Source organism: Podarcis liolepis (assembly GCF_965112155.1).
Source record: "Podarcis liolepis genome assembly, chromosome: 14".
Lineage (NCBI taxonomy): Eukaryota > Metazoa > Chordata > Lepidosauria > Squamata > Lacertidae > Podarcis > Podarcis liolepis.
In genome coordinates, this window is record NC_139569.1 from 45,949,171 (window position 1) to 45,974,217 (window position 25,047).

The 25,047-nt window shown below is 46.0% G+C and overlaps 1 protein-coding gene across 2 annotated transcripts in view; it reads left to right on the forward strand.

The window, feature by feature from the left end:
• Positions 1–25,047, forward strand: part of HCN4 (hyperpolarization activated cyclic nucleotide gated potassium channel 4) — a 117,674-nt gene that overhangs the window by 24,328 nt on the left and 68,299 nt on the right. For both annotated transcript variants that reach the window (XM_083475605.1, XM_083475606.1), the window contains exon 2: positions 17,554–17,977. In XM_083475605.1, coding sequence (XP_083331731.1) covers positions 17,554–17,977 — 424 coding nt within the window. The remainder of the gene's footprint in view (positions 1–17,553; positions 17,978–25,047) is intronic.

A 25,047-nucleotide genomic window follows, 5' to 3' on the forward strand; every position in this document is an offset into this window, starting at 1 on the left:
GTAACAAAGGCATATGTCACTGTGGCCAAGTCAGACATCTTGAGGAAAGGGTGCTGATATTGCACCATAGTTTGCAAGCCCTGTTTGGGTGGATCACATAAACCACAGCTTCCTGGTTCTACATTGGAAAACTTGTCTAACAAACCACAAAGCCTCTGTCGACTCAGGCCAGCAAGAAGGGGAGAAAGTGCTTGAGCTTGTCACTCTTTCCAGGTGCTGCTTTTGGAGCTGTCCAAGGTCTTGCAGCCCTTGGTGGTGATATCGGTACCTGCTGCCCTGCAGTTTGAACTGCTGATCACCTTGGTTTGGTACATCAAGCTATCCAGGCACCATCTGCTTGTCTGTCTGCCAGGTGAAACTTAGCTGCTCTGGTATTTTGGCAGATCAGCTCTCACTAGACTTCTGCCTTACCTGGAACATGACAAGGGAGGTCTTGCTCATGCCCATACCTTGCCATGTTCTTCTTACAGCCTCGCATGAGTTGCTTGAGTATTCATGCTCTTCTGAAATGCCCACAAATTTCACCTGCACCCCCACCCCGCTGTTGCAGATGATCTACAACATTTGGACCTTACTCTCCTCCTTGGCGAAGATATTAATCTATGGGCCATGTTTGCATCCTTTAACAAAAATGATGGGCTGGTTTGCCTCATTTTAAGATTAATGGAACCTAATCTTTTTCGATCAGAACAATGCACTTCAAGTCAATAATTCAAGACAGTTAACTAAAATATACAGCCTCCTGGACCATACTGAAACCAGTGTGTATGAAGTCATTGAGTGCTCATTATCACATAGTAAATGCATCTCTTTTTTTAAGCTGCCAAAGGCTGAATCATTGTTAAATCAATAGAGTGCAGTCCTGTGGTCAGATTTAGAAACTGCTGCAGTGTGTGGTGTGATTTGAGAAGGTCCATAGGTCAGTGGCAGAGCATATGCTTTGCATTCAGAAGGTCTCAGGTTCAATTTCCAATGTCCCTGGAGTGGTTAGCATTCAATTCCTCTTCCCAGGGAGCTCTGAGAACTGGGGAACTGGGGAACTGGGGAACTGGGGAACTGGGGAACTGGGGAATCAGGGTCTCCTAACAACTCTCAGCAGCCATAACAAACTCTGCTTTGCAGCATTCTTTGGGGGAAGCCATGACTGTTCAAAGTGATATGACAATTTATAGTGCAGATGGGACAACCATTCAAAGAGAGCACGGGTAAATAACTTTTTCAGACTGATTATGCTACATTCCTCACACTCACAGATATTTCTCTAGCTTCTATCTGGACAAGCAAGAAGAATCCTCAGAGACACAAGGACACTTTCCACCCAGGCAACAACATTCAAGGAGGGTGCAAGGCAAAACTAGTAAGGAGTGTGACTCAAGTGAGTGTGTGGCCTGACGGCCATATAGAGTAGGCTTGGGCAATATCTGGTCTTCAACATCATGATATATCACCAGCTAAATATCATGATATATATCTGGAGTGGCAGAGGGCCTTGCTACACCTCCCCGTGGTGGCAGAGGGTCCCACCATACCTTCCTGTGGCAGCAGATGGTGCACCGTGTTTCCCTATAGGGCTGCCCTGGATTTAGGCACATGCGAGGCAGAGACAATTGAAAAGTGTCTGTCACATTTCAAATTAAGCAGTCGAGTTTTCCTTGAGTCTCAGGGAGTAAGTGGGCAAGAGTGAAATGTCATTATTCAGGATCTGCCTGTAGGAATATTTACCCTCTCAGCAGAAGATAATAAATGTGGAATCAGAAGCAGGGCACAAGTCTCTGGGTGGGTGGAAAGACATTTGGAATTGGAACCACACTTTGATGAAAAAGGGCTGGATGTCTTGGGGAAGGGGAAGGGGAAGTTCAAGCTGATTCATATCTGAATGTTTGGGAAGGCAAGATATGTTATTATATTTCAAATAAAAACAATATATGTGTCAGTCAGAAGCAATATAGCACAACCTGTCATTCTGAAACTGGCAGTCTTGGTAGCTTTCCATACAATGTGTGACTATGGATATAGGAATAATGTCTGGACTTTATTTCAAGCTGCAAATTGAACTAAGGGCTTTATCTTAGTCACAGCCCTCACTTGCTAGTTTTCTAGGTGCAAGGAAAAGCCAGAGCAACACCGTGTAGATAGTTTGTCACCTAAGTTCTGAAGCTGTACATTTCTAGGAATGCTATACCTCATTTTTTTTGTATTGTTTATGTACAATGCTTGCATACGACTCTTAAATCATGTTTCTCTAAGCACTTTGCAATAATAATGATAATAACAGGCAACTGAAGCAATATCAGTTAAAACAATGTCATTTAGGAATTACAACCTGCATTTTTAAAAGGTGGGAAATAGCCGATGAAACAATAGAATAGTGTCAAAGCTCCGGTGTTGCCAAGTAGGATAAAAACAAGGTAAGACAGAACCACACAAACTGGTCTTTAAACACAAGAAGAGCTTGCTGCATCAGGTCACAGTTCCATCTCGCAGGGATGCGGGTGGCACTGTGGTCTAAACCACTGAGCTTCTTGGGCTTGCTGATCAGAAGTTCAGTGGTTCAAATCCCCATGACGGAGTGAGCTCCCATTGCTCAGTCCCAGCTCCTGCCAACCTAGCAGTTCGAAAGCATGCCAGTGCAAGTAGATGAATAGGTACCACTGTGGTGGGAAGGTAAACAGCATTTCCGTGCACTCTGGCTTCCGTCACAGTGTCCCGTTATGCCAGAAGTGGTTTAGTCCTGCTGGCCACATGACCCAGAAAGCTGTCTGTGGACAAATGCTGGCTCCCTTGGCCTGAAGTGAGATGAATGCTGCAACCCCATAGTCATCTTTGACTGGATTTAACCATCCAGAGATCCTTTACCGTTACCTTCCCCCCCATCTCATCCAGCAACCTGCTCTCGCAGTGGTCAGCAAAATGCCTCTGGGAAACTACAAACAGGACCTTAGCACAACAGCACTCTGTCCACCTGTGATTCCTAGCAGCTGGCATTCAGAAGCATGCTGACTCTGATAGCAGAGGCAGAACATAGCCACTGTGGCTTGTAGCTTCCCTGTGGAGCAAGTGTAAAGAACCTCCTGTCAAATGCAACCCTCCAGGATATTTTGTCCTGCCACTGGGACTCTCCTGAGCATCATGAACCCTGCTCCACAGCACCCTCAGGTCCTTTTGCCTGACTGGCATGTGTCCTTGAAATCTGATGATGCCCACTGCCTGCTTGGAGGATATGTGTATAAAACCCTCAGACTTCCCTGTGGTTGAAATATAGCTTGCTATACAAAAGGAAGAGTCAAATCGATAGCCTCTGGCCCTGCCCACCACTGGACTGTGGTCCATGAGAGAACCTCACCCTCAAACTGAACAACGTCTCTCCATCTAATGGATGGAACATGGAGGGGGCCCCTAATGAACAGATGGAGAGATGGTTGTGTCTCCTACAGAAGGAGGTGCTTCTTGATGCAATGAGGACCTGGACTACACCTTGAACAATGAGGTGTAAGAGTAGTTTTAGAAGAAGCCTTTTTATTTAAATCAGCTTGCAAATGTTCCATGATTTGGCATTTTCTGTTAGATGTCATCTAATCCTTTGGGGCTTGGAAATGAAATTCAGGAGATTGTAAAGCCCGCCTCAGAATGGTAGGCAAACCTCCAATTTTTTCCTCCGTTTCAGATTTGAGAGAGAGAAAAATAACAACAATAACTTCCACCACCCTAGATGGTCTGATTTGTTTTCATCTGCCTTCAGCTTCCAAATGGCAGAACACATGTCTCTCCCTGGTGCTTGATGATTTCTAAAGAAGCTGCTTATGAGTCCTTATGCTAATAAAGAGATATATTTTTGCCAGTGCCAGCTTTGACAAACAAAGCCGTGTGTTCCCCTCTGGCTTGGCATGATTACATTTTTGTTTTGTTAGCTCAGATAAGCCATTAATAAGTGTGTGATATGAACAATCAGACCTAGACAGGGGGGAAGAGAGCTAGATGTAGCCTGCCTTTCCTCTCTTGAGATCTGTATATTGCATTTAAAACCAGAAGCTAGTAGCTTGCAATTTAAGCTAAAGAGCTCTCAATTCAAATTCTGATTTGGCCTTAGACTCCGTTAGACCCATAGACTCCTTGGCTTTCCGTCTGTAAAATGGGAATGATGTTTGCCTCTCTTACCTGATTAACAATAACAAGGTAAGGTCAATGGATAAATAATGGGGCTTTGATGTTTCTCTCCCCCAATGAACCTTTCGGTGGTGAAGAGAAAGGTGTTTCTTCACTCCTGGAATTAATCCAAAGAACCATAGCCAAGCGATAGAACATCTGGATTGCATGCAGAAGGTTCCAGGTTCAATCCCAGGTGTCTCCAGCTAGGACTGGGAGAGAGCCCTCCTGGAAACTATCCAGAGTCACTGCCAGTCAGTGTATGTAACACTAAGCTAAGTGGTCAGTTGGTCTGATTCAATACAAGGCAGATTCCTATGTATGTATGTGTTGGCTGGTGTGTGTGTGTATGGATTTTGGGTGTTGAAGTTATATGAAAAAGGACTTCTGCCTTCACAGTTCAAATCATCCTTTCATCATCCATTTGTTCATCTCCTTCTTGATGCCAAAAGGATAGTTATGTAGGGCAACAAGCACCATGAACATGGCTCCTCAAAGCCCAATCCCTACCCCCCACTTCAGTAGGCAACCAAGGAGAGGGTTGGTATAGAGTTGTCCTGCCTGATGGCTCTTGTGTTGGCCAAGAGCGAAGCAAGCTGTCTTCTCAGCTAGCTGAATTCACTCCACTGGCCCAAGGCTAGCAGCTGTGATCTGCCTTCTGTTATCGGGGTGACTCTCCAGAGATCAATGCATGGCAGTTTCTGAGCATGTGGGTGGATGGGTGGAGCTTGCATCATTATGACCCCCTGCTTTCTGAAGTCCTCCCCCCTCCATGCTGCAGATAGGATTAGGAAAAATGGGAGGTGTTTTCCATCCCTCATTAGCTTAACTGCAGCATGGACAATTTTCATTGACATCATAGCAGGGGAGGAGATGGTCCATTGTCTTCTCCCTGCACGCTGTGCTCCCAATAAAAATCCCCTCATGTCTCTAATTAAATAAGGAAAATCTGACAGAGTGGTAGCAACTAGTTTGTGACCTAATTTACTGTGAATCCCGCGGTTGTGTGATTGTAGAAAGTTACAATATTGCACAGAAATTGTTACTTGAGTCGGTTCTCTCCTTCTTGCTTTTTCAATACGAACTCTTGATTTTGCCACATTGAAAGGTTAGAATCCTACTGCAGTATTAGCTAGTACAGAGTTTGGGGACCTTTTCCAGCCGGAGGGCCTTATTTTCTTCTGGGCAATCTTCTGGGGGCCACATGCCAGTGGTTGGAGGGGGCAGAGGCAAAAGTGGTCGGAGCAACAAATGTAGATGTTACATTTGTACAGCAGCCAATTTCCACACACCGCTCTCTATTCTTCATCCTATCAAGCAAAATGCATTATCAGAGTTCAAGGAGATATTCCAGCTAGGCAAAGACACTCAAGGGAAGGTGCAAGGCAGATCAAACAGAAATACATTTTCCAGGAGGGGAAAATATATAGCTTATGGCATTTCCAACAATAAATGTGGGAAAGCCTTACCAAGTATGCCTTGATTTCTGACACAAAGCCTATATTGATGGGTACTTAAGATGAGCCTTGCCATATCAGATCAAAGGTCTGGATCCAGTCCAGCACCCTCTTTCCCATGAAGGCCAGATCCTTCTGCCTCTGATCTCAGAGATAGCGTTTAGCCATTGATACAATCAAGCTGTCTAGTTCCCTTTAAAAGCCATCTCAGCTGGTGGGCCATCACCATTAGCTTGTGTGAAGCACTACCTCTTGTTTGTACTCAGTGGTAGCGCATCTGCTTTGTATGCAGAAGGTCCCAAGTTCAATCCCTGGCATCTCCAGGGTCCAGGGAGGCTGGAAGAGAAACCCTGGGGAGCTCAGTGTAGAGAATATTGAGCTAAATGGGCCAATGGTCTCATTTAGTATAAGGCAGCTCCCTATGTTCCCCTTTATGGAGGAATCAGCTTCCTCCAGGGACCCCACACTCTAGTATGAGAGAGGGGAAAACACTTCTCTCCACCCACTTTCTTCAAACTTCGTCATGGACTGGTTGGACGCAGAGGAATGATGGGAGTAACCAGCTGAGGAACCACCAAGAGAAGACGGCTCAGAGCCAGGGGATTGGTGGTGGGAGGATGATGAGTGGGAGAGAAGACTGGGAAGAGGAGGTGTTGGAAGCTGAAGAGGTAACAGGGTTTAGTGAGCAGGGGGAGTCTGTGGCAGAGAGAAGTACAGAATCAGAAGCAGCAGAGGAGGGAAGCCAAGAGGCAGAAATGAGTCCGGTTGGTGAAGAGGCACAGGTGTCTCCCCCTCCTGCTGCAAGGAGCTTCCCAGAACCAGGAGAGGCATTAAGAGGGCAGAGGAGAAGTTAGCTTCACACAGACACAGTCTCAGATTGCTTGGGAGAAACACTGGAGAGGTGGGGACTCAGACAGCTATGGGGAGGCAGGCACCTTCAGTCTCATCAACTGCTTCATGGGAGCAAGACCTGCTGAAGATGAGTTTCTGTGTTCATTAGGCCTGACACTCTTGTGCAGATCGTGTTTTTGCTATTAAAGAGTTAACCCTAACTTGCTCGGTGAGATTTACTGCTGACTTCCTCCCTATACATAATTTCATGTGCCCCCCCCATACCATTTTTCTAAATGAAATTTCTCCAACGCTGTAATCTCTCTTTGTACAGGAGTCCCCTGATCATTTTCCAGGAGTCCCCTGGTTGTTTTGCCCTTTTCTACATGTTGTTCAGCTCTCCAGCACTTTTCTTGATGTACAGTGGCTAGAAATGTCCCCCGGTATTCCATGAGCGCCACAGATTTCTATAAAGGCGGTTTCATTTTCCACCCCTTTCCTAATGATCCTTAACGTGGAATTAGCAACTTGATTGATCCTTCTATGGCTGGCTGCTCCTGCTTCCCAGGCTAGGAAGGATTTCCCTTTGCACCCCCTGTCGTGGCTGGAGACCTGTGAACAGACCTCAGTTCTGTCCGCTGAAGGCAGAGAAGGAGAAATGAAAAATGTGTGCTGATCCAATGCCAGTTGTGCTGTGCCACAGCTATGTAATTGGCAGCTGTTCTGTTTTGTGTCTCAGCATTCCTTGCCCGTGGGTGCATATTTGCTATGTGTACTGTGAATGAGTCTGCTCTGAACAATCAGACAAAACATCGGGGGTGAATCTATTAGTAATCGGCAGCCTTGGAACGTGTGGGATGTTGAGAAGCACAAAGTGCAGTTCAGTGAATTAAATGTACTTGTCAAACGGCGTTGCCCTTCCGTATCAGGGTGGTTTGTTTGTTTGTAAAAGCTGTTAAGCAAATCTAAAGCTGTGAGTCGTTTATTTTGTCTTGCTTATTTGGTATATTTATAACCAAACATTCATCCATCATGGAACTCACCGCAGTGGACAGACCTGGTTCCGCTTAGCTTCCACAGGGTGCAATGGCTACATGTGCTCTCCAGGAAGGTCCCGCGATTGTCACTAAACCTACTCATAGGGCTGTTTGGATGCACTAGCCTTCCTGAACTGGCGCCCTCTCGGTGTCGTTGGACTACAACTCCCAGCAGCCTCAGCCAGCAGGGCCCGTGATCAAGGAAGGTGGGCACTGAAGTCTGAAACATCTGAAGGATATGAGGCGGGGAAGGCAGGGCTGCACTAAAGGTCTTATCAAAAGACAATATCCCAATCTAGTTAGAACACAACTACAGCTGAAATAGTGCATCTGTGGGTGGAAGCTGACTGGTCCCTCTGTGGCAACCTGAATTGGGAACATTTAGAGCAATCTGTGCATCACCCAGTCACCTTCTCTCTATTCCGAACTGTATTCCATTAGAAATTAACATTATCAATAATTAGAATGCCTGTTTTTGCTCAGAATGTTAATCCTAGCATTTGCTTATTCACCATACCGTGTCAAGCTGTTATATATAATTACCCATCCAGTTTCTGCCTCATAAATATGAGCCAGAAAAAACAAATTGAAAAGGGGGGGGGAGATGTCTGTATCAAGCGACAAGATCTTTGTGTTATTAGGGACATAATAAGAAGCTAACTTTAAACCATCCCAGAATTTCATACTCTTGACTTGGAGCAGCTCTCCAAATAGAGATGTAAGGAAGCAGCAATTTCTCTCCCAAATGTGGTTCGTGGCCTGGATCCAAAAGTGACCAAACCTCCGTGGGCCACATGTGTTTGCCCGCCTGTCAATCACCTGATGTCATATGACATCCGATGTGGACCCAATTCCTTCTGAAAGCAGTGTGGCTGGCATTCCACATTTAAACAGGGCCTGGCAGCACATGGCTTAGAGTGGGCTCTCAGTTGATCCTTTTCAGCCATGGCTTGCATGTGGCATTCTTTAAAATTGGCAGTGAAGGCAAGTTGCACTACATTCAGTAGGCACTGGTTCCATTCATGAGATTATCCAATTTCTAAAGCTCCTGTCCTCCCAGTTGGTATGTTTACCTTTTTACTTTACTTTGTATATATGTGTGTTTAGTTGGCATCTGTCTGTCTCGAGAGACGGTGCTTTATTTTATGCATTTTTATGCCACTTAATCATTAGCGTTTGTGAGTGATGTACATAAAAATAAACCATACAGAGTACAATAAAAAGGTACCATAAAACTGCCTTAGAATGCCTGTTGGAATGAGGAAGTGTTTGTCTTGCACCTGAATGCTATCATAGGTTAGTGTGCTTTTTAAAGTCCAGGTATACAACGGAGCGGGGACGTGGGTGGCGCTGTGGGTTAAACCACAGAGCCTAGGGCTTGCCGATCAGAAGGTCGGTGGTTCAAATCCCCGCGACAGGGTAAGCTCCCGCTGCTCAGTCCCTGCTCCTGCCAACCTTGCAGTTCGAAAGCATGTCAAAGTGCAAGAAGATAAATAGGTACTGCTCCGGCGGGAAGGTAAACGGCGTTTCCATGTGCTGCTCTGGTTCGCCAGAAGCGGCTTAGTCATGCTGGCCACATGACCCGGTAGCTGTACGTTGGCTCCCTCGGCCAATAAAGTGAGATGAGCGCCGCAACCCCAGAGTCGGTCACAACTGGACCTAATGGCCAGGGGTCCCTTTACCTTTACCTTTATACAATGGAGTGTTTGCAGTAATAGTCATACTCTTTTTATGATTTTCAGTTTTATACATTTCAATAATTTTACAATCATTTTAATATTTCAAAACTCGACTTCCTTCCCCCTCTTTCTGCAGTTCCTTAAATTTATTTATTATATTTTCTGCATATTCCAAGTGAACTTAATTTACTCATTTATTCATCTACTTTAAATATATACTCTTATAAGACTTCCGGTTACTACCATAATCCTGCCAATATTCTTATCTGTTTACAGTTTATTTGTAAACATCCAATAAACCATTTCCATTCTTTTATAAAATGTTTGTTATCTTGATTTCTTATTTTTCCGGTAAGTTTCGCCATTTCTGAATATTCCATTAGTTTTTGTATCCATTCTTCTTTTGCTGGGACTTCTTTCCATTTTGGGGCAAGTAACATTCTTGTCACTGGAGTCGCATAAATGTCTGGGTAGTTTTGTCCCTTTAATTCCCAAAAGGAAAGTCATACTCAGAGTAGGTCAATTAATTTCAATGGGTCTACTCACGGTAGAATTTAGATACAACCACAGGGTTGGGAAACCTTTTTCATCCCAAGGGCCAGATTTCCTTGTTGCCATACTCCCAGGGACCATATGCTGATGACTAGTGTGCACAGATGCAATGTCCAGAAGGCTGAAGGTGTAATAGTTGGAGCAATGGATGTGACTCTTCTTTTTTCTCAGTAAGGTACAGTCCAGCCACACAAAGGTCAGAGGCATCCACACACACTCCCCACATGCATATCTCTCCATCATGGCAAGCAAGAGACATCATCAAAGGCCCAGGTTGCATTCCAGCCAAACAGTCAAGAAGGTTATGAAGCAGAGGCAGTATGAAGTGTGACTGGGGAGAGTCTTGTGGGCTGGTTAGGCCCACAGTGTTTCTCAAAGCCGAGTCCCTGGCTACTGTTGGACAACAACTCCCATCATCCCTGGCCACTGGTCCTGATAGTTAGGGATGAAGGGAGTTGTAGTCCAACAACAGTTGGGGACACAAGTTTAAGAAACACTGGTAGAGAGTCCAGGAGGTACTTCAGTCTACTGGAATTCACCTTGTCCTTATTCTTCCCGACATCTTCAAAGAACTTGAAAAGGCTAGCTGCGAAAACCTGTGCAAGTTTTACAGTTGTAGGAGCCGTGTTGACTTTCTGTAGCAAGACTTGTTGCATCATCATTTAGGCTTCGTCTGCACAATACATTTCAGTAATGTGTTCAATGCCACTTTATAAACAGTCATGGCTTGCCACCAAAGAAACTTGGGAAGTGTAAGGGCCAGGACAGTTGCTAGGAGCCCCTGTTCCCCTCACCGTGGCACGTCCTGCTGAGATAAGCCTGGTTTTTAAGTTTTTGGAAGAATCTGCCCATACATTTCCATATGTTTTGGGTGGCCTGTTTACAAGGACTTCAGCTGGTGACTTCTGATAGCATTCTCCTTCAGTGTCCCCATTTTGGAATGTTTTGGGAACAGTTACCAAGACTGAGTGCCACCTACGCTCGCATTGGTGTGGGCAGCGACACCGAATCACAATTTTGCCCTTTCTCTTGTTTTTTTTGGAAATGTGTTTGCCTTGCATTTCAAAGAGCACAATTGTGTTGTTTCCAAGGCTGTCTTGCCATCCACAAAAAAAGGAGGGGCGCTGTTCAGATAAACAAGAAACCCAGATGCATTTGATAAGACTTGAATCCTTACTACAAATACTAATGAGGGAGTAAGGTAAAGGTAAAGGGACCCCAGACCGTTAGGTCCAGTCGCGGATGACTCTGGGGTTGTGGCACTCATCTCACTTTACTGGCCAAGGGAGCATGACGACACCGCTTCTGGCGAACCAGAGCAGAGCACGGAAACACCGTTTACCTTCCCACTGGAGTGGTACCTATTTACCTACTTGTACTTTGACGTGCTTTCAAACTGCTAGGTGGGCAGGAGCTGGGACCGAGCAATGGGAGCTCACCCCGTCGCGGGGATTCGAACCGCCAACCTTCTGATCGGCAAGCCCCAGGCTCTGTGGTTTAGACCACAGTGCCACCCGAGTCCCTTAATGAGGGAGAGCATTACTACAAATACTGATAATCTGAGATGGAGCTACCATTTCCATTTTCCTCACAGGGCTACCACCATCCGAGTTCCCTGGGAGACAGAGGTGACTTCTGGCTGAGTGGACAGAGCTGTGATGTTTGTGTGGTCTAGGACCTCCTGACGATAGCAAAGGACCCTGTCTGCAGTAGTGGGGTTATCCCCCAGGGGGTTGCCCCTTTGGGGAGTCATGAGGCAGGGGAGCCCCCACTGTCAGAATATAGAATTGTAGGCCAGGCACTTTGGGAGATAGGCCTGTGACTCTCACCCAGGTGAGAGTCTGGTTGAAGAGATGCTTGGTTTGTTGGGGATTCATCCTGAATGAGAGGCAGGGGAAGACAGTACATATTGTGCATATTAAAGGTAAAGAGACCCCTGACCATTAGGTCCAGTCATGGCTGACTCTGGGGTTTCGGCGCTCATCTCGCTTTACTGGCCAAGGGAGCCGGCGTACAGCTTCCGGGTCATGTGGCCAGCATGAGTAAGCCGCTTCTGGCGAACCAGAGCAGCACACGGAAACGCCGTTTACCTTCCTGCTGGAGCGATACCTATTTATCTACTTGCACTTTGACATACTCTCAAACTGCTAGGTTGGCAGGAGCTGGGACCAAGCAACGGGAGCTCACCCCGTTGCAGGGATTCGAACCGTCGACCTTCGGATTGGCAAGCCCTAGGCTCTGTGGTTTAACCCACAGCGCCACCCATGTCCCATTGTGCATATTACCTGCTCCTTAATCAGTCTCTGGCTTGTGATGCCATTGGCCATGGTATCCTCCTGGACTGGCTCCAGGGAATGGGAATTGGGGTATTTACAGTGGTTCCAATCCTACCTTCAAGATGGAGTCTAGAGAATAGCATTGGAACAGCACCTTTTGGCTTCTTGATGGGGTGCTGCAAGGCACTATCTTTATCACCAGTGATACTATAGGCAGCCTCTGGGAGTGGTCATCAGGGGTTTTGGAGGAAACTGCCACCCGCATGCTGAAGATGTTCTTCTCCATAACGTCTGAACCAGGAGAGCCTATGCAGTCCCTGGCCCATTGTTTGGACCCAGTGGTGAGATGGATGAGGAAAAACAAGCTGTGCTTGAACCCTGGCAAGATAGAGGCACTTTGAGCAAGCAGCTCTCGTGTCTGAGATATTGGCCCCTTGGTGGGATCGTGATCCACCTGAAGGAGCAGGTTTGCAGTCCTGGGTGTGGTTCTCGATCCAGCTCTGTCTCCCCCATCCCACTAGGTTCCTCCCCAGGGTCATCCAGCTCCAATTCCATGAGTTCTTCTCATTCCTCCTCAGGATCTGACCATCCCTTCCATGACATCTCCATGAGGCTCATGACAGACCCAGTTCCCTTGGCGCATTAGGTTCATGCAGAAATGCATGCTCAGAGCTACAGCATATCCACTTTTATTAAACACACAGAATGGCTCCAGGGTTAGGCACAGAGGTGAAGAATAAAGATTTGTCTGTAGTACAAGAAGCTGGGGTGAAAGAGAGTTTAGCCTTCGGCTCTTGTGTGTGTGTGTGTGTGTGTGTGTGTGTGTGTTTTCTTTTTCTTTTGGTAACGTTCGTTCCAGACTTGGCAACAGAAGCAAGGGGCTCTTCTTCCATCTAGAGACATTCATCGGAGAGGTGGGGAAAAGGCACACAGAGGCAATGACTCTTCTGCTGGGCTCTGGCTATGCCAGAAGCCCCTTTCCTTGCCCCTGTGGCGGTGCAGATCTCTGAAGCCCAAGGAGCTGACTGTATCTTTCCAGGGCATAAGTCTCCAGCTTGATGCATTGCAGTACACAGTCTCTATTAAGCCCTTCCTTGTGTCAGCGATTTAAGAAACACACCAAGAGCCCTGCTGGGTGTGAGCAAAAGGAAAGGTCCATCTTGTCTGGTACCCGGTTTTCCACAGAAGCCAATCAGATGCCTCCAGAAAGCCTACAAAAAGGATACCTTGCCTGGACATTCACAGAAGGACGGATTTGCCTCCTGATAAATCATTGGGTTGTATCCAGTGCCAGCCCTGCTCAAAGTAGGCCCATTTAAATTAATGGGTGTGGCTTAGGGTCATTAATTTTAATGTATCTAGGACTGGCACAGGATAGAGCCTATAATTTCCAGAGCCCCTGTTTTCAATTTATTTTAAAAGAGTTATATTTTTAGCATTTGTAGAACCTGGAATATGAGGCTAAATGGACAGGCTCAATTCTTCTCTTTTTTCTGAGTTCCAACCCAGTCATTCGTAGGAACATATGAAGCTGCCATATTTATATATATGAATTTATAAGAGTACAAAATACAGAACTGAAGAATAAAAGAAAAAAGTGAAAGAAAAGGAAGAAAAGTAGGAGTCCTCGATAAGAGGGATTTGTCATGATGAATAAAACTTGTGTTGTGTGTGTGTACACACAAACACACACACACACACACGGAAAGAGAGAGAGAGAGCACTTTGGCAGCCATTATGGCAGAAAGATGGCCTGTAAATATATTAAAGAAATAAATAAACTGTAGCATTTTAGGCTCCCCACCACCTGCCCTGCTCTCTTCACCAGTGTTGTTGATGATGACAAAATAAGGAGAGCAAAGTAAGCCAGGGTTTTCTTTAAAAATAAAATTAAAAAATAGGCATGTAGCATTTCAAATTTAGGGCAAAGGAGTTTCTGAACGAGAATGCTGAGCAAACTAGCTCTCTAGAGATTCCTGATATTGCAGTTAGCAGGATAATGACTTGTACTTCTTTCTTTTTTGGGAATGCCTGGTGATAAATATAGATTTAAGAAGGCACTAGCTCTACCAACAAACAGCAAAAAAAGATTTACTAGGAATAGACTGATCAGTGTGTTTAGGTCAGAATTTAATAGAATGCCTTGTAAAAGAATAACACCCTAAACCTCAACAACCCCAAACCTCAACCACAACTGTTTTGGTAATATCTTCCATCTTGCTGCATCCATGGTCAAAGCCAAGTTGTGACCAGTGGGAGTCAGAACCAAAGTTCCAGCACCTGAACACTGGAGATCTTATTCACACACACTTCTGAGATTTTATCATATCTATTTCTACATCTGTATGAGGGCAACAGACTTGCTGCTGCTTCTTTTAGGTGAAAGCAGAGGTTGTCACAATGCTTTTAGCGAAACTGTGGCTTAGTGCAAACACACAGGTTCCTGAGAGGGTACCACAGCTGCTGAGCTCCTCTCTTGGCCTTCCTGCTTTGCTGCTGTGAACCAAACCATGGTTTGACTTAGCATGTTGTATTCATGCTGTACCTCACTTCAGGCAAACAGCAAGCTCTTTGAGACAAAGCCAAGTTTCACACAAAGCTTTCACTTTGGTTAATAGGGGAAGGATAGGAAAGGCTCTTAAAGCTTGTGGTGGCATCAGTTTGGGTCAATAAAAAGTGCCATGTCTATAGATAGTCTGTTTTTAAGAGGCCATCCCTCTTGTCATGAGGACTATTGGGGGAAGTATTTAATAGAAGCTACCAAGTGCTGTCTGTGGTCAACTGATTGTTCACAAGGGACATGCTGTAATAAGAACATCAGAAAAGGCCTGCTGGATCCAGGCCAGTGGTCCATCTGAATCCATCATCCTAGCCAGCCAACCAGATGCCCATGGGAAGCCCCAAATAAGAAACTGAGCACAACAGCCCTGTCCGCACTTGGGATTTAAAGTAACTGGCATTCAGAAGTAGATTGCCTCCAACAATGGAAGCAGAACACAGTCATTGTGGCTTGCAAGCCATCATTAGCTTCTCACTAATTTGTTTAATCCTCTTTTAACGTCCAAGTGGATGCCCATCAGTCTCTCTTGTGGGAGCAAATTCCATACTTCAGCTCTGTGCCACTGTGTGAAGAGCTCCTTCCTTTGGTTTGTCCTAATTCTTCCAGCATACAGCTTCATTGTATGGTTCTGAGTTCAGTATTATGAAGGGGCAGGGGGAGAAAATGCAATCTGCACCCTTCCTGTAACATGCTGGGCATCTAAAGAAGATTAGCTTAATGTCAAAGCATAGGGCAAATATTGGTGAAATACCTGCTTTCTTAAGATATGGTGGTATGTGAATCTTCTTTGAAAAGCTCTTTCCAGGGATATTGTTGCCTTCCGAGCTTTTACATGTCACGGCGGCGGCGGCTGGTTGGCAGCTGACCTGTAGTCTCTTGAAAGCTATACTTATTACAAATCCCATCATCTATTTTAAATAAGTTGGAAGATGGAGTAGCTATAGGGGATTAACTGAAAGTAATGTGTGTGTATTATAGGCTCCCTAAGCAACTAATAATTTAAGTGCATTTCCATTGATCTAACATGTTTTCCTTGAGAAAACTAAGCATGGGAAATAAATTGCAGTTCGCTGTCAATTTGGTAATGTGTTAAGCATGCCAAGCACTCTGAAATGCAATTTCTAGAAGTTCCGGTCTGTGTACATCAGGTGTGGCCTTCCAGATGTTGTTGCATGATGTCTTCCATCAGCCCCAGCAAGCATGGCCAATGGCCAGGGATGATGGGAGTTGTAGTTCAGCTATATCTGCAGGGCCAAAGGTTCCCCACACCTGGTGTACATCTGTGGAGGAATAGCTCTGGCTATAGTCTTGTATAAAGTACAGGAAGTTTATACCTTTTTAGTAAGCAACTTTGCCACTTGATTAAGGCAGTGGCGTAGCGTGGGGGGTGCAGGGGCCCCCGGCCGCACCGGGCGCAACATCTGGGGGTTAGGGTTAGGGGGCGCAAATCCATGGGTTAGGGGGCGCAAATTACTTGCCTTGCCCCGGGTGCTGACAACCCACGCTACGCCACTGGATTAAGGTAAAGGTAAAGGACCCCTGACAATTAAGTCCAGTCACGGATGACTCTGGGGTTGTGGCCCTCATCTTGCTTTACTGGTCGAGGGAGCTGGCGTTTGTCCACAGACAGTTTTCCGGGTCATGTGGCCCGCATGACTAAGCCACTTCTGGCACAATGGAGCACCGAAACCAGAGCAGCATATGGAAACACCGTTTACCTTCCCACCAGAGCGGTTCCTTTTTATCTACTTGCACTGGTCTGCTTTTGAACTGCTAGGTTGGCAGGAGCTGGGACAGAGCAACAGGAGCTCACCCCATCGTGGGGACTCGAACTGCCAACCTTCTGATCAGCAAGCCCAAGAGGCTCAGTGGTTTAGACCACAGCACCACCCGCGTCCCGTGCCACTTGATTAGCAAGCTGTAAAGCTATAGCTGTCCAAATGAGAACAGGTAGCAATAGTTGCAGTCCCCATTGTATTTCTGGGCTCCACCACTACCCTTTTGGAGAAAGAGATACAGGGGTTTCTTGACTGGACCCCATGGAGGCTGGTTCATTTGGGGCAAATGGGGTACTGCCCTGCCAACTATTGTCTGCCTCCAACCAGCTGCTAGATGCCTGCTGTCCTACCTACAACCAGTCTGGGGGGTGGAACTGCCTATGCACTTCCTCCATCCTTAGTTTCAGTGGAGAATGGGGCTAAAACCAGAATTAGTTGGCTCTGCCTGTCATGGGTTTGGCTCCACCCACTGCCTTATGCCCTACCAGTTGAAATGAGCACCAGCAACCACTAATAGGACCTGCTATGATGACAGATTGCTGGGCAACTTATCCTTTTGGTCTGATCCAGCAGGCCTTTTGTTATGTTCTTATTCTCCAGTCTGTGGACCTTTGGGGGTTCTAATGAAAAGCAAAGCTGATCCCCAAAGCCTGAAATCTACTTAGCCCTTTCTCTACTAGGCCACTGTCAGGAACCGTGCTGAGGAGGGCTGCACTGTCTCCCCCTCCACCTGCTCCTGATCAGGATTCTGAATCTTCCCAGGTTCAGGAGGACAGTATAGATTTGGAACAGCGGTTTGCAGAGGAACATAGTTCAGAAGGTTGGGAAGTACTTGAAGTACTGGGAAGTACAGCTAGGAGGAGAAGCACTGGGGGAGAGAGTTAACAGACTCATTGTCTCTGGAAAGCGTTCATCCGCTCAGCCCAAGGTCAAGAAGAGCAGATAAGGTGGCAGCACAGAAAGCCCAGTGGTTACAAGATCAGGTTACAAGACGCGGTAGTGACGTGGGTGACCAGGGAGGAAGTGGGTGGAACCCTTAATTGGGAGCACCTTCATTCCTGGGAAATTGATTCTTTGTTTTCTCACTGTGATCATTAAAGTTTCTAACTGGTAAGAAGACTCCTTTCCCTTTGTTCTGCTTATCTACTGCCAAAAGGGGGAGAAAGCCGATTCCTTGAAGCCTGACAGCCACACAGGTCTGTCCTTCTCTCATTTCCCATTTCTCTGTCTTGCTGACTAGGTTTTACTGGGACTTGACAATGCTGCTCCTGATGGTTGGCAACCTGATCATCATCCCGGTGGGCATCACCTTCTTCAAGGATGAGAACACCACCCCATGGATTGTTTTCAACGTGGTCTCGGACACCTTCTTCCTCATTGACCTGGTCCTCAATTTCCGCACGGGGATTGTGGTGGAAGACAACACGGAGATCATCCTTGACCCGCAGAGGATTAAGATGAAGTACCTCAAGAGCTGGTTCGTGGTGGATTTTATCTCCTCCATCCCAGTGGACTACATTTTCCTGATCGTGGAGACGCGCATCGATTCGGAGGTTTACAAGACGGCCCGAGCCCTGCGGATCGTGCGCTTCACCAAAATCCTTAGCCTCTTGCGGCTTCTGAGGCTTTCCAGGCTCATACGCTACATCCATCAGTGGGAGGAGGTGAGCAAGAGCTGGGCTGGCCATCCTGAGAGCAGAAGCCTGGCTTCTCTTGGGAAGGGGAAGGGGAAGGGCCCTGGGACCAGGCGGCTGCACATTTTGAGCTGAAGTGTCTTGACCAGTGGGTTTTCCTGCTGCCATCTACACTCTAGGCCCAGGGTGGGTAGATTGGGATCAGCCAGCAGACAGCTGGATCATTTGAATTGTGTTGGGAATGGTTTCTCTGACTCCCAGTGGTCTAAAACAAGCAACAAATCTGTTCTTTCTCTCTCCAAAATGCACTGCTGGAATCCCAGGTCTGCAGTAACCCAGATGTAGATTTGTAATTGTATGTGCAGAGCATCCCAGTGGATGGCTCATAGATGCAGCAATTGGTGCAAAACAAAGCAAAACTGAGTTATCCTTTTGCATCTGGTCACATCCCTGGGCCACCATTTTTTATCTGGCCCTACCTCCCCCTACCCCCTGCACACATTATTTTGCATTGGGTTCTTGATGATGACCTAGTAAAAAGTCAAAGTGTACCTGTAATGGGTATGAGTTACTCGTGCGTAAACTGGTGCCTTTCTCGGTTAATTTGCCTTGTTAAAACTTTCTGACTGCACAGCCCCTTCTCATGGTGGCTGCCTCAGTCACTGGCAGAATCCGACAGTGGGTGTTTCTTGAACCTCTTCCAACATAAAAGTTATTTGACACCCAGTCTCCTCCTCCTCTCACTGCACGGGAGTCTTCTGCTCAGGGAAGGCGTGGGTAGCGGAGGACCTGGGCTCTCCTCACTGATGTCCAGTGAAGAGTCCTGGAGCCCTCTCTCCAATTCCCCCGTCTGCCCCCCTTTATCCCCGGTGTTGCGCTGATTGGCTTCCCCCTCTACTGAGCTGTTTCTCCCCCTGCTGCTGGGTCCTTCGCCAGCATCATCTAGGAGCCTCCCCTTCGCCTCTCGCTCCAATGTCAGTTCCCTGACAGTACCCCACTAGTTTGACACCTGCCTGGTTCTTTTTAAAGTTCCTGTTATTCCCATCTCACTCACCCCTCACCCATTAAGTACGCTAAACTTTATTACGGTACCATGAGCTCAAAGGTTTCATATTCATATTTTCATTTGAGACGTATTTATCTACTTTGATTAGCATATGGAACAACAAAGAGATTAAATAAAACACCATGAATGGATTGACAGTTGAGTGAATGAAACCTTTGTCTCAAAGGAATATAGAAGTGTCAAATATTGTCCCAAAATTTGCCTTCGGCAAATAATACTTGCCTTCGGATAACAAATGCCCCTTCTTTATGTATTTGTTTTATTTCATAAAATTTATACAGTGGTACCTTGGTTCTCAAACTTAATCCGTTCCGGGAGTCCATTCGACTCCCGGAACCATTTGAAAACCAAGGCATGGCTTCCGATTGGCTGCAGGAGCTTCCTGCACTCAAGCAGAAGCCGTGTCAGACGTTCAGCTTCCGAAAAACATTCACAAACCAGAACACTTACTTTGGGTTTGTGGCGTTTGGGAGCCGATATGTTCAAAAACTAAGCTGTTCAGGAACCAAGGTGCCATTGTATACTGCTTGTTTGTATAAAACCTCAAATCAGTTTACAAACAGAATAAAGCAATAAGATTATTAGTAAAAGCAATCAAAACATTAATAAAAATTAAACCAAGCTTATATATGGCCAACAGATGAAAAATGGGAAGTTCTTTAGTTTCTGAACTTTTATCTTTTCTATTTTAAGCTTTTTCTGTCTCCTTACCTCTCTCTCTCTTTTCTTTCTTTCCATTTTCTTTCCCACTATGTTTTTCTCTTATTTAGACTAATGCTGGATAAAAAAAGATATTTGATATTATGTTTTTTATTTTTCTCTATAAATTCCAATAAATTTATTTATTTTTTAAAAAAATTAAAACCAGCAATAAACTAAGAACATTGTCTACGTATCTCAGTAGTGGTCCAGTAGCAGGAGTTATAGATGCTGAAGACCAGTGCTTATGAGTGAGCCTGTTTAGAGCAACCAGGGCTTGATCTCTTCCAGGTTTCTCTGCATCTTACTGACCAGATGGTATCAGCACTCAGTCAGGTTGGGCATGGAAGGGCCTTTCACTGGCACAACCCAGCCACACCACCAGTCATCCTTTCAGTGGTGCTATTTTTGAATTTGAGCGGAACTCAGCTCCCAGCTGCCCTACTCAGCCCTTGTTGGGGGTGGATGGCCTGTTATCAGCACCAAGTAACTAACACACACACACACACACACACACACACACACACACACACACACGTCTAGTGCTAGCTTTGCTAAGGAAATATGGAAGCTGTCAACTCAGGAGAAGCATGGAGAAGTGTCATAGGTTTTGCCCACAGCTCTCCAAATCCGCACCTTTTCTCCAACAGGACAAAATAAGGGAAATCCATTTCCCCTGCCCCTCTCAATTGAGAACTATCAGTTATGCGTCAGTTACACAGCCCTCTTCCACAGCCCGCTCTTCCCCACCTATCCCCCTTTGCGCTCCCAATTGCAGAAGGTCAGAGCTACTAAGGTTGGGCGATCACACTGGCAAGGGAAGCCTTAGTGTGGCTGCTCCTCCCTGACGGACAGGAGAGTGTCATTGCAAGAGCAAGGCAGAGACAGTGTGCTGCAACAGTGGACTGCAATGCAGCTTCCATGATGAATTACAGAGCCGAGCCTTGCGAGCATAAACATCCCTTCAGACTCATGTGCAACCCCTGAAAGGCTGTTTATTCACATAGTGGTAGTACTAACAGTTGTTTGAAGAGAGCTTGATTGTTAATCCACTCTGGGAATTGTAGCTCTGGGAGGGGAACTGGGGTCTCCTAGCAACTCTCAGAAAGCTTAACAAACTGTAGCTCTCAGAATATTTTTTTTGGGGGGGGGGTTGCACATGACTGTTTAAAGTGGTATCGTAGTGCTTTAAATGTATGGTGTGGCCTAAGTAGTTATCAATGAAGGTGACAACTCATTCAAGTGCATGGACTTATTGCAATAGATTCACAATAGCATTTCTGCTCTGCTGCGTGGACATTGCATTGGCCCTAGAGGCATTTTCCTCACACCTGCCATGTTGCCATGTTGTTGTTGTTTAGTCATTTAGTTGTGTCCGACTCTTTGTGACCCCCTGGACCAGAGCACGCCAGGCACTCCTGTCTTCCACTGTCTCCCACAGTTTGGTCAAACTCATGCTGGTAGCTTCGAGAACACTGTCCAACCATCTCGTCCTCTGTCGTCCCCTTCTCCTTGTGCCCTCCATCTTTCCCAACATCAGGGTCTTTTCCAAGGAGTCTTCTCTACTCATGAAGTGGCCAAAGTATTGGAGCCTCAGCTTCACGATCTGTCCTTCCAGTGAGCACTCAGGGCTGATTTCCTTAAGAATGGATAGACAATTGTAAAAAGATGTCTTAAATAGAATTACACCAGCATTTCAGGTAATCTGGTACGATCAGTACTGACCGAAACAGAGACTTGAAAAGTCTCAAGTGGAACTGACAAAAATTGTAAGTTGTCATTAACCCCCAGGAATGCGAATAATCCCAAAACTACAAGTGGAATTGTGTGCAATGCAGATACTTTTAATTGAAGATAACAGGGATTCTACCTAGTATTTCATATATGGGATGTAAAGCTAGGCTGAAATACTACCCTCAGTCTTTGTATGCGTTAATACTTTATTATCCCTTTGGAGTTGTACTGTATCTATGTATTTTTGTTGTTCTAGGCTGTGAGGCTTTATGATTTGAATGTTTTAGACATTGTTTTCTTGTTATTTTTGAACTTTTCTGTGTTGAAATGCTACCTGCCCCCAGTCAAACCACTGTTTATGGTTTGTCTTCTGGCGGATAGAGAGAAAGGCCCACATAAATGCTTGCTGTAGCATCAGGCCTTTAAAATCACCTTTGCAAAATGCCACCTTCTGCCCACCTATTTTGCAGAAATATCTGTCTGGACATATTTCACGCAGTGCATAGCTGAACTATCCACAGAGAAAGAAATAGAAAGCTCTGCGAGTGCAGCTTTCTCCTGATTGAAGTGCAGAGTGTTTGACGACCAAGACATTCACAAGGAAACAAAAATGCTTGTTTACAAAGCTTTTGTGCTACCAAACCTTATTGTATGCTTGTGAAACATGGACCACTTATAAATGCCATCTCCAACTCCTTGAGAGATTCCATCAATGGTGTCTCCAAAAAAAATTACACATCACTTGGAAAGACAGGCGAACTAATGCCAGTGTACTGGAAGAAGCAAAGATCACCAGTGTCGAAGCAATGATTCTTCAACATCAACTTTGTTGGACTGGCCATGTTGTTCGGATGCCTGATTACCATCTTCCAAAGCAACTACTCTATGCCGAAATTAAAAATGGAAAGCGTAATGCTGGTGGTCAGTAAAAGAGGTTTAAAGACGCTCAAGGCAAATCTTAAAAAATGTAGTATAAACACCGGCAACTGGGAAACACTGGCCTGTGAGTGCTCCAATTGGAGAACAGCCTTTACCAAAGATGTTGTGGACTTTGAAGATGCTCGAACTCAGAACGAAAGGGAGAAACATGCTAAGAGGAAGGCACCCTTGGCAAACATGATCAACTCCTGTCTGGAAACCTATTTTCCCACTGTGGAAGGACGTGTGGATCCAGAATTGGCCTCCACAGTCACTTACAGACTCACTGTTAAAACTGTGTTCATGGAAGACAATCTTACTCGGCTATGAGAGATTGCCATAGAAGAAGTTGAACTATGGAATCCACTTCCACAAAAACCAGCAGTGGCCAACCACTCAAATGGCTTTGAAAGAAGATGAGACAAATTCATGAAGGATATGGTTCTCAGCTGCTACTAGTCCTGATGGTTGTGTTGTAGCTCCACGGTCAGGGGGAGTATGCTTCTGGGAAGCAGTTGCTGGAAACTGCAGGGTCCACTTGTGGGCTTCCCATAGGCATTGTGTGAGCACTAGATGGGCACTGGCCTGATCCAGTAGGCTCTTCTTATGTTATTAAGATAAGGGGGAGGCGGCTGTTCTGCTCCCCATCGCCCACTCCCCAAATGAACATGGGTTTATTTATGTTTTTGCTCCCAGCAGGAAATTCCCCATTCTCCACTCTGGTAGCAGAAATCAAGCTTTCCATCTGGGCCATGAAAATGCCTAATTTTGAAAAGAATATATGTAGAGATGGGAGCTACATAATGAACTATGAAGTAAAGGCAAATATTTGAATAGCTTCATGGCTTCGTCTGGGAGGCAGGCATGAAATGGATGAAGGCAAAGTGCTTTTTGACGCCACAAGTGCCTTGTGGCAACAATTTGAATTTAATGTTGTGCCTTTCAATGAGGAGAGCTGATACGGCAGGGAAATGAATCGCCTGGGGCAGGATGGAGCGCTAAAGTGATCAGGGTCTGATTTTAGGAAGAAAGGGGGAGTTTCTATAGAGCTATGGGTGGAAAGGCTGGTTATGAAGCAGGCTCACAGTTCTCAAACCAGTTTGCCTTGTAATGCTTCTGCAGGGCAGGAAACCTGAAGATAATAATTATGTGTGGTGGGGAGAGTGATAAACCGCCCCACTAGAAATGAGAAAATCTGTCCATTTTGGTTTCTCATTATGTTCCGGTTTCCACATCTTCACATCGGTTTCTAATTCTACAACTATTTCCACCAATTACCCTATTTTCTGCCTTCATACAAAATCCCAACTGCTTATCAGCTAATCAGAAAGAAAACAGAAGCTTGGTGAAGTTTCTATTTCTCCTTATTGCTGAATTTCCAGGCTGCACTTTTAACCCTCCTGTGCAAAACAAAACACCCCATTTTAAACTTTTCGCCTTCTTGAGCAGAACATCCTGAGAAAAGCATATCCTTGCAGTCCTTCCCTTGAACTTTTGACCCTCCTACGCTGGAGAGCCTTTAAAGCAAAATGGCACTGTTCTATGATACACAATGAAAAATGTGTGAAAGTCCTATTCCTTCAGAAGCTGCTTGCAGATTTGAGGGCCACCTCTTCTGAGTCCCCTCTTACATTTGTGGAGCTAAGTGAGTCTACCTAGCCCTACTGACAGCAGGCAGAGCTATGCTGAGGGCATTGAGGGAAGTTAAAATGATGTCTGCAAGCTGCCTGCATGGGTTGAGTTGGGGAGGCTAGCAAGGTTGTCTCCAGGTTGGAGTGGGGGCGCTCAGGAGCTGCCTGAGTGCTGGCACTGTGCTTGGCTATGTGGCACTAACATCTAGCTAAATCAGAGTAAAAGCAAGGAGCCAAACTGTAGGTAGAACCAGAGCCAATGCCAGGCAGAACCAACTAAAGCTAGCCTTGCCTCCATCCTCCTCCCTGCTGAGTTCTACAGGGGCCACACTGAGGAGGAAGCCAACAGGCAGTGCTGCCCCCTGGCTGGGTGTAAGTTGAGAAGGCAGGCAGATGGGGCAGTGGAATCACCTTCCTCCCCCATGGCCATAGATGAGCAGAACAAAGGAAAAGGAGTCTTCTTACCAGTTAGAAACTTTAATAATTACAGCGAGAGAACAAAGACACATCTCCGAGTAACGGCGGTGCTCCCAATTAAGGGTTCCACCCCCTTCTACATCACTTCTACGTCTCGTAATCTGAGCTTGTCCCCTCTGTGCTTTCTGTTCTGCCACGTTCTGAGCCCTTTTCGACTTTGGGGAGGGTGGTGGAGAAAGGCTATCTAGAGACTGTGAATCTGTTAACCCTCTCCCTTCCAGTGTTCCTTCTCCCATCTGCTCGCCATCCAGTATTTCCCAGCTTCTGCCTTCTGAACTATGTCCCTCTGCAAACCACTGTTCCAAATCTATACTGCCTTCCTGCTCCTGGGAAGATTCGGGATCTGGAGCAGGAGCAGGGGTAGCCTCCCACCATTGCTCCTCAGTGCAGGCCTCCGCAGCACAGTCCCTGACAGGCAGTGCCCCATTTGCTACAATGGGTCAGCATCTGCTGTGAACATTTACTCAGACATTGGGGGGGCAAGTATGGGAACCACCATCACTGGGGAATGTGACCACCAGACTTGGTGAGTGGGGTGAAACTGTTGCCCCTGTTCAAAGGGAATTCCCACAAAC